General features: G+C 40.7%; 1 protein-coding gene and 1 pseudogene across 4 annotated transcripts in view; one reads left to right on the top strand and one right to left on the bottom strand.

Annotated features, from left to right (window-relative positions):
• Positions 1-17046, top strand: part of CNTNAP2 (contactin associated protein 2) — a 1484598-nt gene that overhangs the window by 1014751 nt on the left and 452801 nt on the right. For all 4 annotated transcript variants that reach the window (XM_036231126.1, XM_036231127.1, XM_036231129.1 and 1 more), the window contains one exon: positions 14573-14773. In XM_036231126.1, coding sequence (XP_036087019.1) covers positions 14573-14773 — 201 coding nt within the window. The remainder of the gene's footprint in view (positions 1-14572; positions 14774-17046) is intronic.
• On the bottom strand, positions 5606-5724 carry LOC118610983 (annotated as a pseudogene).

Raw genomic sequence — 17046 nt, 5'->3', positions numbered from 1 at the left:
TTTGGAGGCTGCAGCTCTGAAATCAGAGTCCCCAGCTCTAGAACAAACCACAGTGCGCTCTCCCTATGTCTCTGTGTCCAGATTCTCCCCTTCTTACAAGTCACTGGACTTGGACCCACCCTAATCCAGTAGGACGTCATCTAAGCCCAGTGGCATCTACAGAGACTGTTTCCCAACAAGGCCACATTCACGGGTTTGGGGGGACGTGAACATCGAAAGGACACCGTGCAGCCCAACGTAGTTGGGTTCACATGTCTCAGACAGCGCCTTAGTAGCGTTTTTACATTCTTTTGTATTTGAAAACAACTTTATACTCATAACAGTAGATGAAATAACTAAATTTGAGAATTTAAGTATGCCTACACAGAAAATTACAAATGTTTGTCAAATAGTTCATACTTAGCTCACCATTCTTTCCTCATGCAGGAAATTGGAGCAGACCCTGGACACGGGTGTGTTCAATCCCCCTCCGTCATCTTCCTCCGATCTGTCCCATGACTTTGATCATGCCTTTGGAACTGACCGTCCTCTCTCAGTTTCATTCTAGGAGGCTTAAAAGTTCCTATAAAGTTAGGTGTTTTTCTTCCTTCTTTCTGCTTTTTCACTTGTCACTCTTGTTAAAGGATCAACAACCTTGTTCTATAAAGAGCCACAGAGTAAATATTTTAGGTTTTGGGGCCACGTGTCTCTGCGGTGGCGGCCTGACCCCGCCTTTGCAGGGTGGCGGCAGCCAGTCGGTGCGCAGAGAAATCGGCACGGCCGTGTTCCCATACAACTCCATTTATGTGAATGTCGTAGTATGCCCATGCGCAATGACGTTCTCTTCTCCTTTGGATTTTTCCATCCATTTAAAGCTGTAAAAAGCATTCTCACCTTGAAGACTGTACAAAGAGGCCGAGCAGCGTTTGCTGGGCCCTGCCCAGTCTCGTCCCCGCTTTCTGGTGGCCTGTCTGCCTTCACTGAGCTCATTCTGCACACCGTAGAGTAGTCCCTGTCTTTTTTCCCCTCTCAGTTTTTCTTCCTCTCTTTTCCTTTCCTTCCCTTCACTTCTGTCTCTTTTCTTCTCCTCGATTCCCTCCACACTCCCTTTCTTTCTCTTTCTGGTTACTATGTTCCCAAAATAAATACCCACCGCCTCTAAATTTTATTTGAAAATTGCACATTAATTACTTTAATCATTTTATATTTTCTAACAGCCGAGGGGTAGCAATACAGGTCATGTTGGTACTCATGTGATAGTCTTCCTTATTTAACATAGAAAATAGGCTTCAAAATCCCCATGTAAAATTGATATGAATTGTAATAATCCCTTGATTATTAGTAGAAGTGTGGATTTTCTTGGCCGAGCAATCAGCTTCCAAACATCCAGAATTAGAGAACACTGGACCAGGTCCTGTGTACCGTTCCCCAGCTTCGCCAAGTTTCCGCTCTCCGCAGATCTCGTTTCATTTGTACCTCTCCCTCCGGCCCCGCATGGAATTATTTTGAAGCACATTCCAGTCATCAGTGGATATTTTAGCATGTATCTCTTCAAGATTATGATTCTTTTTAAAAAAAGCTGACCCACAATCACATTATCAGATCTAAAAATCAAATCCTTAATATCTTTAAACATCCACTGTTCACTTTCCATTTTTTTCAGTTTGTCTGAATTAGGATCTAACAAAAGTCCACACACTTATTTGTTGATATGTTTCATAAATCTTTTCATCTCTAGATTCCGTCTCTCTCTCCTTCCCCTGCTTTCTCTATCTCATAATTTATTTGCGGGAGAAACCAGTTCACCTGTGTGTTTCCCAGTCCTCTTAACTGATATCTTTCCAGTGGTCCAGAGGTTTGATCAGTTTCAGGTGCGATTGTTTGCCAGTAATACTTTATAGCCGGCGAGGTCTCCTTCCATCCGGGACCCACAATGTCTAGTTGTCTTCCTTTTGTGGTGTTAAAGCAATGATGACCATTGATGCAGTTACCAGTGATTGCAAACACATGATGTTCTGATCTTATCATCATTCATTCTTCAAATTCGTGGACTACTGGGACGGAAAACTTCCCGTTCAACTAGTTGGTTATCCTGAGATTTTTATAGGAAAAGTAGAATAAATGTTTGATTATCTCCCTTTATTTACAAGTTTTAAAAATAAGCTTGTTTTCTAATATTCTCAAAAGGTGACTGATGAAGCCTGTTTTTCTGTTTGGTATCCTGGGTTATTGTTACGGATCAATCACGTTGTCCCATCTTTGGCCAGTAGGGGTACCTTCAAGTCGGCTTTTAAATCTTTTTGACATGACCTTAGTAGTCTCTGTCGTTTCTTACTTTGGGGTAAAACAAGATGTTCTAGGCTACTTTTTTGCCCCAGATCTGGAGCCACTTCTCTTTTTTCCCCTTTGCTTCTCCTGTCTCCATTTGGAGCAGGACGCACTGTTTACCTCTCAGGAAACCCCGCCGTTTTACAGGAGAAAACGGCGGGGTTTCCTGAGTATCACCACAGAGAAAATAATGGAAGCAAATAATCCAGCAACTCCAGTACTCCTGAGATTAGCATCGCGTAGGTCCTTTTTCTTTATGCATTTGGCTTGCAACTGCGTCACACTGCAGAGGGCAATGCAGGCACGTTCTGAAGACCAGCTCACCTGTGGCTTGGCCTGAGGCCTGCGGAAACATGATCTTTGGGCTTCTCATCCGCCATTACGCATGAGCTACCAAAGATATTATGCTCGTAATGGAGTTTAATACATGCTTCTTAAACAAAATGAATGAATGAATGAATGAATGGATGGCATATTCAGCTTTAGAGTTACTAGAAAGCATTTGGTCGGATACCACATTTTTACTCAAAGAAACTAAGGCCTTGAGATTTCAAGTGATTTGTCCAAGTTCATAGTGAAAATTAATGGACTAGTTAAGACCCAAATCCTCTGAGCTTTAAGGCATTGTTTTTCTACCCCTCCCCCCGCCTCTAAACTATATTAGATAACTGAGTATAAATTATTTTAATCATTATCTATTTCCTTTTTTTACATTGTTTACTGTAAACTTTTATTATTTTAACAATAATGCATGTATATTCTAGGAATGAGGAAAAATACAAATAAGCAGAATGTTAAAAATCACTCATAATCTTGCCACTGACGGTACTCTTTGGTCTTTATCCTTCACACGTTTTTTTTTGTGCATATATGTAATATACAAATGTACTTTTCCCTTTAAAAAATACAATTTTCACATATTACTTAGTAATGTTTTTTCACTTTATCTCCTGTCAGGAATCTCTTTTTGTACAGATGAGTAAAGCTCTCCTATTAAAAGGCAGAGGCTTGGAGATTGGTTCAAAATATGATAAACAGTGAGTTGCGGATCAGAAGAGATGCATCTAAAACCACTAATAGCAACAAGTAGAAAAATGGACAAAGGTTTATCAGGAAAATGCAGATCAAAAAAAATCTGTATGGCAACATTGATATGAGAAAAATAAAAATCAAGGTAAACTACAGTAAATAGGGGTAAGGATGGTTTCGATTAACCTTCCTGCACGTCACTGCAGTTCTGTTTCTTATTCTCTTCATCTCATCTGTTTCATTCGCCTCCCGAAACAGATCGTCCTCGCTGAGATGCCTCTTGTGTATATCTTCTTTAAATTCCTGAAGAGACTGAATCAACCTTTCTCTAAAGGCCCCTTCTGCCTTCTCCTCCTCCTCTGGCTCTTCCGCAGGCTTTGGTTCCCTCTCCTTTCCCAGTTTTCTTTCAACTCAGCAGGCTTCATCTTGTGCATGTCCTCCTGCCTTTCGTCCTTTCTTTTTCTTTTTTTCTGCTTATTTCTCTTTGAATACCATTACTTCAGTACTGATCCTGGTGTAAATGACAGACCTGCGCACTTCCGGCAAACTGGCTCCTTCTCGGTCCCCTGGCCTCAGGCCTTGCCAGCAGTGCAGAAGGAAGCTCGCCCCCTGACAGGAACAGGGGCCAGACCCACAAGGCTCTGCACACAGCGACACCTGCTCTGGTCAGTCATTCTCCAGAGATCCTTCCTTTTTTTCTCCCTTTCTTCCTTCCTTCCTTTCTCTTTCTGTCTTTCCATTTCTTTCTCCCTGTTGTCTTTCTTCCTAATATAAATAATAGTGACGTTTATGTGATTGTCATTCCCTTAACAGTGTAAGTAGCGAGTCAGACAAATGTCCAGATAAACCCCCAGGCCTGTGGGCCCGCTGGACCAAATCAAGCTGCCCACGAAATGTATACAGTAATCCTGATACCCAGTCCAAGTCTTGGATGATTATTTTCCTGGCACAATTCAAAAATCACTGTTTTAAAAAATAATAACGATAACTCAGAATGTTCACCATCTCATTTGACCTAACTCAGGGTGGTGACCCCTTAGACCACAGAAATAATCATGACTTAGAAGCGAATCACTTTGCTATTTCCAGCATACTGAAATGCGTTAGTATCGCTTCATTGTCTTCCTGCAAGGTGCCGAAGAACTGACTCATTTTCTTAAACATTTCTTCAAACATCCAGACCTTTTAAATTTCCAAATCAGAGATTTGCTAGCTAAGCATCTGGGGAACGTTGCTGCTCCTTAGCTATGCCTTAGACTCCACCTGTGCCTTGGGGTTCCGCACGGCTGCGCAGGGCACCTGTACTTGTTTCATTTTTGACTGTTACCTGTCTAATGACAAAACTAAAACAACTTAGTACCAAGTTCGATGTCCTTTATGAAGAGCACAGTCCATGGATTGGGGGGGTGCAGCGCTCACAGGCAGCGGGCAGTCTTTCCCGGGACGCGGAGCAAGAGTGAGTTTTATAACACGTTTACAGAGTGTCAGCGGGAGCGGCGTGGAAGCGGGGCGGGGTCAGCTGGGAGGTAAGAGGTTTTTTTTTTTTTTTTTTTTTTTGCAAGGCCAGCAGGTCCTGTTTTTAGGGTGAGGTAAGCCAGCCAAAGCCGAGTTGGAGGGTTGTGATTATTGTAGGTGAGGTTTCCTTGGCAGGCTGACTTAGCTTAAAGTTCGTGACATGGGTTGGGCGACTGGGTTGGCCTCCATTTCGTGGGTCCCGATATATGAAGTAACTTTGTCATGCCTAACAGTACTTCATTGTTTCAACAAGTATTTATTGAGCACTTGAACACCTATACCAGGTGCACTGTTACACAGTAAGAACTAAGCAATGACAGTGATGCCCCTATGCCACCAGTGACTTAACAGAGTTGTGGCTACAACAACTGTGTTACAAATATGAGAAGAGAAAAATGCAAGCCCAGCGGTAAACAGATTGTTAGTGAGCAGAGGGAGACGGATATCCAGTCTGAATCGGGCACGGTATTAGGGGTTGGGAGTGGGCGACATGTTCTGGCGACGTGCTCACAGCTGCGTGAGACCGGCCGGACTCAGAGTTGGAGCAGGTGGATGTGTTCCTGCCACAGGGTCAGAACGTGCTGGGTTTACAGATGCTTTAGTGTCTCTAGTAAGCCTCGCAGAAGCCTATGCATGTATGTATTTATTTTATTTTATTTATTTTTTTATTTTTTAGGCAAAGCAACCTTTAGTTTACCTCACAGATTGCAAGGATCTTGTCAGCTTATGATCCCTTATTTTTTAATCGTTTTTATGCCTACAGCACCTGGTCTTCCTAAGTGGTCTCCCATCCAAGTACTAACCAGGCCTGACCTTGCTTAGCTTCCGAGATCAGACGGAATAAGGCTTGTTCAGGGTGGCATGGCCATAGACCAGAATCCTTTTTAAAAAGTGGAATTCCCTAATACATTTGTACTTCTGTTAAAATGAAAGTGAGAACACTAGTTTTAGTTCCTTTAAATATGTTAACTCTGATGTCTTAAAGGTTTTCTTTTCCTAAAAAATTATTTTTAGCTATTATCTTCAGCAGTAATCTGTCGGACTGGCTTGCTATACTACCCACAGTGGGGGCTGCTTCAGTGACTAGAAACTGAGTTAATGGGGAAAATTAAATACTTAGAGGAATTGATTATTTGGGGATTTTCTTCCAAGGTACTAAAAGTTATCTGTAGCATCCAAAAACAAAACAAAACAAAATAAAACAAAACACAAGCCTCTGAGCCTGGTGCCTGGGTTGGAGGATGGAGGAAGAGCCACAAGTGCTCTGATGGGAAGTCTCTCGTACCTCAGCCCCTCGTGCCCCCAGAGAGGAGGATCGCTGGGATGCATGCGGACTGCCAAGTTTCTGGGGGCAGACGCAATGTGAGCTAGGGTCAGCATGAAAGGAAGGCCCGTCTTCTGAGATTCTGTCCTGTTAATAGCGAATCAAACTGTCATTTTCAATTGTATGTTTTCTGCTACATCAAAGCTCTTTGGATAGAAACTTCAGAAAGAATATAATTTCTCAGGTAAGCCTGTTACAGCGTAGGTTTAAACTAAGTGCTAATAGAAAATGAAATTCTCCAACAACAAAAAATTATATGAAGTACAATACTAGAGAATCTAAAAGTTATACATACATACATATATATACATAGATATATCTGTGTGTGCGTGTGTGTGTGTGTGTATGTATATATATAGAAAAGAATTTGGTGTAGGTTATAAGTGAGTTTATGATTTATATCCTAAATCTCATAACTTGGATTATTCTCATAACTTGGATTAGTTTCCCGAAAATTAGCAGTTACTTTTTAAGGTTGTGCTGTAATTATTTTGTGTACCTTCTTCCCGTAGCTCTTTGGTGGCATTAAATGGATGTTATTTGTCTTCGTGTGCCAGGGTCCTGGAACAGTGCCCAGAGTAAAACCAGTTGTTCGTAAATGAGAGTCCTTATGCTCGTGACACTCTTCCTCTGAAGGAAACGCACACATGCTTACCTCAGGGTGACTCCGATCTTCCTGCTCAACCCAAAGAAAACAGTGGCTTTAAGAAGCTCGTTGCGCCTTCGACATATTTTTATGTTTCTCTTTTAAATATCCTTACACTTTAGTATCTTATAAACATTGCAAGTATAGTACTAGGAGTCTGTGATTTCAATTGTCACTTCGTTTCACTTAGTAAAGACTTTCTAATTGTTTATATTTTTGAAGGTTAATATTACAGAGCTGTCTGTTGGATCTATAACTCATGAACTACCTTTCAAATGGGTATCTTATAGGAATCATTGATGATGATAATGATAGAGGTTTGTTGGAAACTAAATGCAGAAAGGGTTAAGGTATATTATTAGCATAATGTTATTGAATTTCTGCAGACTACTAGACACTATTCAGTAAACAAAATTTATTTAAAGATTTATCTGCCATTTTGGAGTTTATAGTCTCTGAGAAAAGTGGTAAGGGAGGCAGACAATATAGAAGGAAAAGAGCAAGTAAGTAAATTACGTACTACATCAGAAGGCCTTACGCGCCATACCAAAGCCGGCAGAGTGTGTAGTGGATTCGAGCAGGACAGATGGGGTGGCCTTGATGGGAATATGCCATTTGATCAAGACTAGATGGAAGTGAGGGAATCAGCCTGGGGCCGTCGGGGAACCGCCTTCCAGAGCTAGCAGCCAAGTCCCGAGAGCCGAGGGCCTGACGCCCTCCTGCCGCAGGGTGGGGGCGTGTGCTGGAACCGGTCCTTGAAGCGGGTTTTGTAACCGACTGTTCGCAATACATTTTAAAGTATATTTTAATAAGAAGAAATAAATGTTATCTTTAAAGATCCACAGGAATGATCAGTCATTGGTCCAAGATGGCATTTACTTAGTCTCCAATTTTTAACTCAGATCAAAATTTAATGACTATTATAAGCAACAATAATCAGAGTAGCTTTAACTTAACTACACAGGGTAGAAAACGCCTTACTGCCCCAGAAATGAACTTCTGACTGTCAAATACACACAAACTCCATCTCTACCCAGCGTGAGAGAAAAAGGAAAGGGAAGATTAGCTTGTCCAAATATCAATATAAATGCAGTCAATAACTCCAGCCATATCGTAAAAGAATTTTAACATCCCTCCAGTGGAACCAAAACATTAACAAATATCTTATTTTCCAGAAAATAACCAATGTAGTCCTAGGGAAAAAAGACACACATGAGCTCCAAGTTGTTCTTCAGGTGGGTGAGAATGAGGCACCATTATTTATACGTGTTCACAGCGCTCGATTTGTCATCCATCTTTGGGTTGGAACTGCGAGCGTAAAAATAATCAACATCTCCCACCACCTGCAGAATATCATCTGTACTGTTAGCTCATTTCCTCGCTGCTTCCTGCAGAGGTTCCGTCTGCTTCACATCCCTATTTCTCTGCATGTGAATGAAGCTGCCCGTGCCGCCTGAACAGCGTACAGAGCTCAGGCAGCCGCAGCCCGCGGTGGTGGAGCGGCTGCTGTGACACGAGGGTCTTGGCTACGGAGAGGCCCGGGAGGCTCACACAGTACGCATTTAGGGAGGAAAAATAGGACACCAGATTTTTAATAATTTAAACTGTCAGTTGGATCATGATTATTGAGAAACCTTCTAAACAAAATAATAACCTGTAAAATGTATGGTCTTTAAACTTGTCTACCAGGAAGACTGATAAAACTGTCAAATAGATCTTCTTACAAATGACTTAAAAAGAAACTCTTATAATCTAACATTATGGTGGGTCTTTCCATCACAAAATTTTATAAATAATTTTGTAGAAATTAATACTTTAAAAACCTAGGAGTGGTAACTGCTTAAGAAATTATTTTGTGACTTATTTAGTAAAGCATACATAGCTCACATAAATTGACCAATACTTCCTAAATTATTACTTTTATAAATCTGGATCTTCACATGAAGTTTATCTGAAATTAGGTACCTCTTAATTGTTTGTTTTAATTTGAAATATTTCTAGTTTGTGTACAATACCCAGATTAAGAAATATAACATTAAATATAAAATTAAAGCCTTTGCCTGTCCTTAATCCTATTCCCCTAAGGCTTGTTGCTGATCTTAGTGGAAAACCTTTCAGCTTTTCACTGTCGAGTATGATGTTTGCTATGGGCTTTCATATATGGACTTAAAGAAATAGTTTTCAAAATATGAGTTAATCCCTTATCTTCAAAGGTTTCAACAGCCACACAGATGACCATCACCAGACCTCAACCGAAGCACAATTGTTAGGCTCCGCAGTCATTCACTCCTCTCTTCCAGACCCTTCACGTTCTAATCCACCCAGATCCTACCTATTAAGTCCTTTTTGTCTCCAACAAATTTGGTCTGAGCTATAAGAGGAATGAAATTGCTCTTATCACCTTCTCCTTCCTATGGCTCATTCCTTTTTAACCCTCATGATTCACTGAAAATGTCACATCTACTTGGTCACCTCACAGCTTTCTACAGCTGGAGACACGGACTTCCTCTGTGAACTCACAGTGCCCAGTGCATCTCTCTGTTTTCGCACTTGTTTGGAATTTGTAATTTCAGCTCAGTGTTTTCTCACCTCCACTGGACTACAAGCCTGTTGAAGACAAGAACTCAAGTCTCTTTCAACCATCCGTCCCCAGAGCCTAAGAGATCAGGAACTCAGTAGCTGGTTTATGACTGCCCACACGATTGAATTATATCACGATCTTAGGACATTTCTCTTGATACAATGGGTTATATATTGTCGTTACTTAAAAATATTATTTAAAAAGTCTAAAGCAGTATCTATATATTTCCCCTGTCCTCTGAAAATTAGTGGGATGCTATGGGAAGGCAGTAAAAATTCCGATGTGTCACCAAACACATCACCACTGGGTTAAAGAGAGGGGGAGTGGGGAGAGCACTAAATCCAGGATTGGGAGAGAACAGTTCCATCAGTTTGCTACTCTTCAGATCCACATGGGCAACTGTTCGTCACTCCCGAAGCTGGATTTCTTCCTCTCTCATGGAAGAGTGTCAAAGTGGATGCTCTCTGAGCATTATATTGATGTTATTGGGATTTAAACATGGCTTCCTTTAAATGGTAGGCTTCTTTCCTTAGATATGTGCTCCAATAAGGCTGCAAACTTTTAAGTTTTGAAAAAGCAATTTTTATTAATGCTGTAGCATTTCATTGGAGACCTCATATTATTGCTCATTTCTTACTCATAGTTGATGTTCAATTGGCTGATTAAATCAGGGTAATAAATTTTAAGATTTCTGTGTCTAAAGAAAGTCACAGACAAGTTATTGGAATGCAGTTTATAAGACAAAGGAAAAAAATTAAGGATATACAAAACCGAATTCACTAGCTTTATCCAGCAAGGCAATATGGAAAATCTTAAGCCTTACGGTTTTCCATATTGCCATGTGAAAACTCTTGGGCGAAGCATGTATTCTAGCTCAGGTCTTCTTTCCTCGTTCTGCAAGTGAGGCCTGAAGGCCTGAAGAGCAGCCGCTGAGGGGTTCGCGCCGCACGCTGTGCGCTGGCCACGCCCATCTAGCACGCAGTAGGTACCATTTGAAATTTAAGTAGTTTCAATATAATATTCACTTCATTTTTAAGATTGTTTCAGAATAAACAGAATAAGATGAAAAAAGCTCTCAGATGAACAAACGGGGCATTCACCAGTACAGTGACATTGTCTGAAAAGCAAAAGCTCTTAACTGCGTATGCAGACGTATAGGACAGAAAACTTTTTTCCACTGGACTCAATTCAGGTCAGACTCTTATTAAAATATGCTCTATACAGACCTGCTTTGTGCTGTGAACTTGAGATTCTGTATGGGTTGTGAAAAAAGAGAAAGAACAGCACGTCCATGATTAAGAAGCTAGTCGTATTCTAGGAGGAGTTATTCTTTGCCTTTGTTCACTGGTCAGTTTCTGGCTTTGTCATCCCTGGTCAGAACTCCAGCCATGAAAGGAACTGAGTTCTCAGGAAGTGAATTACTTGACAATTACAGAACGGGTGAGGATACTGAGTTCCTGGTGTAGGCAGCAGAGGGAGCTTTCTAATGTACTCATGTCAGCATAACTAAACTGAGTGATCTCAGACCCCATTATTGCCGAGGAGAGGGGTGTGTTCCACAATATGTTCCATATGTGTCCCAGTATGTGAAACACATAACTAAATCACTGTATTTTAAACAGTATGCAGTGTGACAGTTTTTAAATGTGTGATTGCATGAGACAAATACTAAGCTCTCAGTAATCACAGAGGGCATTTTCATAACATGCTAATCCAAAGAGAATATTTGAAACATACTAGTTTATCAATTGCTTCTTCATGAAAATAGAACAGTGACAGAAATTTAGAATTTGGCTTCACAGTAGTTTCTATTTGCATTACACACATATCTGATAATGTGTGTTATATGAACACTGTGAATATGGGGATAAGATTCTTAATTTTTTCACTATGATACTGGCAAAGGAAAATCCATACAGCACAGCCACTTTCTTCTAGATGCTAGAGCCTGCAAAATTATTAATTAACATCCGTTTGTCACTTAAGATTTAATGTCTCCAAAGGAGCCATTACAATGTATAATATGCAAGCATTAAAAAATACTTTACAAGATGCATCGACAGTATTTGTTACATCATCATAATGGAGCTTACATATTACTCTTTATGATGCTATGACACTAAAAAGTTTTAAATCTTTATAAATATTTATATATTCTTAAACCTTCCTGAAACATATTTTATTGAAGCAAAGGATAGTTGTCAAAGACTAAGTCAAAGCATGCTACTTTAACTTTCTCCAAAACTTCCAGTGCTAGTAGCTTTCCATCTTACGTGAGGTCACACCCCACCCATTCCCATTACGTCTCTGTCCTGCCGTCCTTCCTCAATCACGGGCCTTCTCATACACCTGCAGGGTACCAGGATTACTCCAGAGTTGGAACATTTGCATCCGCTTTCTCTCTGTCTGGAGTGCTTTTCCCCATTCACATGGCTTCCTGGATAATTACCTTAATAATGTCACTTCCTCGGTGAAGGCCGTTATGGTACAAAAACGCAATTCCCGTACACATGGCCTGTTCTTCCCTTCCTTGATTTAGTTTTTCTTCTGCCACTACCATACACACATACACAAATACACACATATACATGTATACACACACGTACACATACACGTATATAAAATTTTAATTTTTTGCTAATTATGTTTTTCCTTTACTAGAATATAAGAATGTAAGCTGAAAAATTGACGAAAGCTTTTTTTCTCAGTGATTTCCCCAGGGCCTATATCCATATCTGTCATAGAATAGGGAATCAAAAGTATTTGTTGAATGAATGAATGAGCCATAAAACAAATACAGTTTACCATTGAACAAAACGAGGTTTGAACTGTGTGGGTTTACTTATATATGGAATTTTTCCAATACTGTAAATGTATTTTCTCTTCCTTATGACTTTCTTAATAACATTTATTTTAAAGTAAGCTTACATTACTTTAAGAATACAGTATATAATACATATAACATACACCATATGTGTTAATCTCCTGTTTATGTTAGTGGTAAGGCCCCTGGTCAGTAATAGACTGCTGGTAGTTAAGTTTGGGGGCATTGAAAGTTACACATGGATTTTCAACTGCGCAGGGGGCAGCACCTCTAAGCCCCGTGTTCATCAGGGATCCACTTTATAAAGAAGATAGTGTGCAGGGGTTAGAGACTGAAATGTTTACGGTGAAATGGGTAGAAGTAGAGTTTAGGGCCAAGAGGTCACTAGGACCAACATGTTAGAGACTCATCAATATTAACAAATTGATTAATTTTTTAAATTAATCAGAGACCATAAATGAATGAATGTATTGTCGCTTAATTAATGTTTGCCTTTATGAACATTATTTTGTATATATTGAAAAGGGATTTATGACTCTTTAAAGGAGGGCAGATTAGAATGCTATTCCATCATGAGTTAAAGAGAGTTCTGTAATACTGCTATAGAACAGGGTTATTGGTAAGGATATATATATGAATGAAGTAGTGTTAGACATTTTAGAATTCTATGCCAGAGGCTGATTGTAACAGAAAAGACATAAACTTAAGCTAATTTAACTAATGGATCTTTAATTAGGTGAAGGTAAATCTGCAGGTCTGGTTATAAATGACAATCAGTTTCTTGTCAGAATCATGTCAGAAAGTGACAGAATTACTAAAATCTATTGTAGCTTCTTTGCAGTATCAGAGGAGCTAAAGAAAGGCAGTTCTGATCAGGCCAAAGGTAAAACTAGAAAAAAGGTGTTCTATGGAAAATGCATTAGTATCGGGGGCACCATGACTAAATTTGGTTTAATTGACTTAAGAGCATGCTGGGAAGTATTCTAATATGGATGCGTGTTACAGCCAAAGGGAAATTATCGCTTAGAGGAGTGAAGAGGCTCATCCAGAGTCACAGCAGAACTAGGACTTGATCTAAAGTGATTTTAAGAAGTTCCTACGTCACGTATTTATATTCTGCTTATTTTTTGTTAATTCATTCTTGTAGCCAACTAATATTTTTGACGGCCTCCTCTTTGCCAACCACCATTCCAAGCACTATGCGTACAGCACTAGAAACAATCCCAGCCTTCTTTCTTTCTATGGGTAGACAAACAAAAAGAAATTAAAATGTGCACTAAGTCAGATAGAGAGAAATGCTATGGAGACAGACAAAGCAGGCTCGGGAAATAGGAAGTAGTGTGTGTGTTGGCGGGGCGGGCGGGACTCAGCAGAGGAAGAGCTGGCACTGGAGCGGAGCTTGGGAGGAGAAGAAGGCATGGGCCCTGAGGACGTCTGAGGGAAGATGGCTCTGGACAGAGGAAAGAGCGAGTGCAAAGGCTCCCAGGAGACACCTGCTTGGCCTGTTTGAGGGAGGCAGGGAGGTCAGTGTGGCTGGAGCCAAGTGAGCCAGGGGGAGCTCAGCAGGGTGAGAGGGAACAGTGGCGAGGAGGGGTCAGATCGTGGATGGTCCATGGCTATTTTAAGAGCTACATTGTCACTCTGAACCAGACTGGGTACCATCTGAGGGCTCGGAGCAGAATATCAGTCGTGGGTACATTGTGATGCTTCCAATTCAACATATTAGGGTCTTAATTTAACCACATCAATTTCACATCTGCTTCTCCTTTTCACACATTGAAATTTCCAGGGTCCGGAACACCAAGGTAATACTCACGTGTATTATCACACGTGTGCAGAGCATTTCAGTAACAGAATGCAGTGTCTCATGTCACCTGAAAAGTCAGGTCGAAAAGAACATTTGTTGACAAGCCGGGATGCATATTCTGTAGAGCAGGCCGCATGTGCAAAGACCCGGAGCCTTGAGGGAGCCTAGTTCCTTCGGGAAGGAGCAGGTGCCGCCCCACCGGAGGAGCGACGGCTCACAGAGTCGGGGTCGGAACATGATGGGCCTCACATTCGATGCCGGGGGTGTCACAGCATCAGCCACATACCCAGGCTATTTGTTTGCATTTTCAAAAGCTATCTCGCGTTTGTTTTTAATTTTAAAAAAATGGCTTTTCTACTTTGTGTAAGCAGAACTCAGGCGCGAGAAGAGGCGGGGCTTGCTTTGAGAATTCCCACCCTTTTCTCTGTTGTGCGCCAGTTTGGGGAAGACAGCAGTGGGAGAGTAGCTCAGTTATTGTCCGACGCTTGAAGAAGTGCCTGCGTACTAATGGCCCGTCGTGGTGGCTTCTCTCCCCACAGAAGACAAAGTGTGGACCATAGTGTCTCACGATCTGCAGATGCAGACGACGGTGGTGGGCTACAACCCGGAGAAGTACTCGGTGACGCAGCTCGTCTACAGCGCCTCCACGGACCAGATCAGCGCCATCACCAGCAGCGCCGAGTACTGTGAGCAGTACGTCTCCTACTTCTGCAAGATGTCGCGGTTGCTGAACACCCCAGGTAGGCTGAGAATGGAATGTTACTTTTAATTACTGTCTCGGCTGGTGCTTGGAATTAGCTAAGCCACCCCAACAGTTGTGGCTTGTCCTCTTGGAGTCCAATCTGCAAAGTGCAGGCAGCTGTGAAAAAAGCAAACTAGAATCACTTGCTTTGTGTTCTGGGGAGTAAAGCTAAGAAAGTATGATTTAAAGACTATACATCCTCTTCTTTTAAATTCACAGATTTTCAATTTTAAATACATATATGTGTGTATGTGTGAGTGAGTGTTTCTGGTTCTTAATTATCAGTAGTTGCTTTGGGTAAAAGTTTATCAGGGTTCCTTGTGAACTTTCGAGTCATTCTCTTTGAGTTTTTTGATTGTCTTTAATGTAAAGGTAAGAGCATTCTAAAGGCTGTCTGCAGGTGAGTAGCATATAGAATAGTGATAGAATTTAGAACATTGTTGTCTGTAGTCGTTGAACAGAATCCGTTTGTCTCAAGAAGTCCAACCTAATTGTTTTTTTCATGATTGCTTACTTCTAGCAATGCTTCAGGATGTGTATTGTATGCATATGAGTGCACATATGTGTATGTTAGTGTAGAAAATGGTTTTTCAAAACGATGTTGGACGTATCTTTACCACAAAAGCTATCCACTCTGGGGTTCTTGGCAATAAGTTCAACATGTTGACAGAAAATTCAGTGTTCCAGTCTATGGTGTAACGTGGCGGGAATAAGGATGTACTTTGAGTCAGAGAAACATAGGGTCACTCTTCTTAGCCTTGCCACGCCCCAGGTATGTGACTTTGGGGGAGTTAATGGGACTCATAACTCAGTGTCCAGTGTCTTTATCAGTCAGATCGGAATGATAATGCCTATATTTTAGGGTAAGTGTGAGAATTTAATGAAGTAGTATATTAAATGTTTATTATTTGAGGACTTGATAAGTAGCAAATAGTAAATTGACTTTTTTAATATTAAGCAACTTTGGAAGTGGCATTATGGCAGAGACCGGTGGGCTCTTCAATGCCAAAAATCAATGTTGTATTGGAGCCAGTGTTATAGGGAGTAGCTTACAGAGAAGAGTTTAAGTAAAATGGTATGCAATATTTTGAAGATTTGAGTGCTTTTTATGTACAAAGCCTTCCTGGTACTAAAATTACTGACAAGTATAAGCTATGGACTCTAAGAAAGTGATATTAATATCGTTGGACTAGAGACCACGTTTTGAGAACCACTGCTGTGGGCAATGGAAAATCTTTAAGGTCCCTACAGCCCAACTGGTTTTTCGCTTCGCCTTAACTTATAGCCTTTTCACTGGATCCTGTTTCCAGTGCTAGGAAAAGTCAATCAAGAATTATAGAAAATCCGGGGCACGAGGCACACTGAGTGAGTTTCCTCAGCTTGTCTGCTCTCAGCTCACGAGTGCATACTCCTCCTTATTGAAGTTCATTCCAAGACTTCCCTCAGTTCATCTCCAATCCTGGGCTTGGGATGGGCTGAGGGCGGATTGCTGACCCCCAAAATAACATGGTAACATCAATTTTCTACCTTTCTTCGATTAAACTCCAAAGTCAACTTTCACTTTTTGAATTTTGCTCTGGTGGTTAAAAAACAAAATGCAACTTCCAAATGAGTTTAACTTACAATTTAAGCATGAGGAAAGTTTACCTGAAATAAAAGCAATTTACCTTTGGAGCTTCTAGTCTTGCAGTTCATTCCTCTCTTCCCGCACTGAAACCTCTGTCCTTTTCCCAGCCACTCACCCTCCTTTGCAAAACATATGATGTTCAAAACATCAGGAAAAATAGGATGAATTTGTCATTAAACAATACTTCCGTTACATTTTCCAGTAATAAGCTAAACACATTTCAACCTCCAGACACCTTTTCGGGAGAACTGCTAAATCGAAATCGTGCATTGCCAGTCTGCACACTAAGCACACTATTTTGCGTTTCCAGACATTCAGACCTTGTGTCTCCAGACATTTGTAGGTTATTATTATATTTAATAAATGTACTTTGACAATCAGTTTATCATATACCTCTTGTCTTTTTACAAACTGTGTGTATCAAACTTTCACTCACATAGTATTTAGTAAATGTTCGCTGTTGGAATGAAATGAAAAATATATAGTTTTAAATACGACCCTATCCAACCATCAGGCAGTTGCTTTAAAACAAGTGTGTACCTCAGAATTTTTAGGCTGCTTGTCGAAGTGCCGATTTCTAGAACTTGGTTGTGGCCCATGAATGTTTGCTTTTACCCAACATCCCTGGGTAGTTCTGTAAACCA

Source organism: Rousettus aegyptiacus, unplaced genomic scaffold (genome assembly GCF_014176215.1).
Source record: "Rousettus aegyptiacus isolate mRouAeg1 unplaced genomic scaffold, mRouAeg1.p scaffold_m13_p_13, whole genome shotgun sequence".
In the NCBI taxonomy this organism is placed as follows: Eukaryota; Metazoa; Chordata; class Mammalia; order Chiroptera; family Pteropodidae; genus Rousettus; species Rousettus aegyptiacus.
This window is presented reverse-complemented; position numbering and strand designations above follow the sequence as displayed.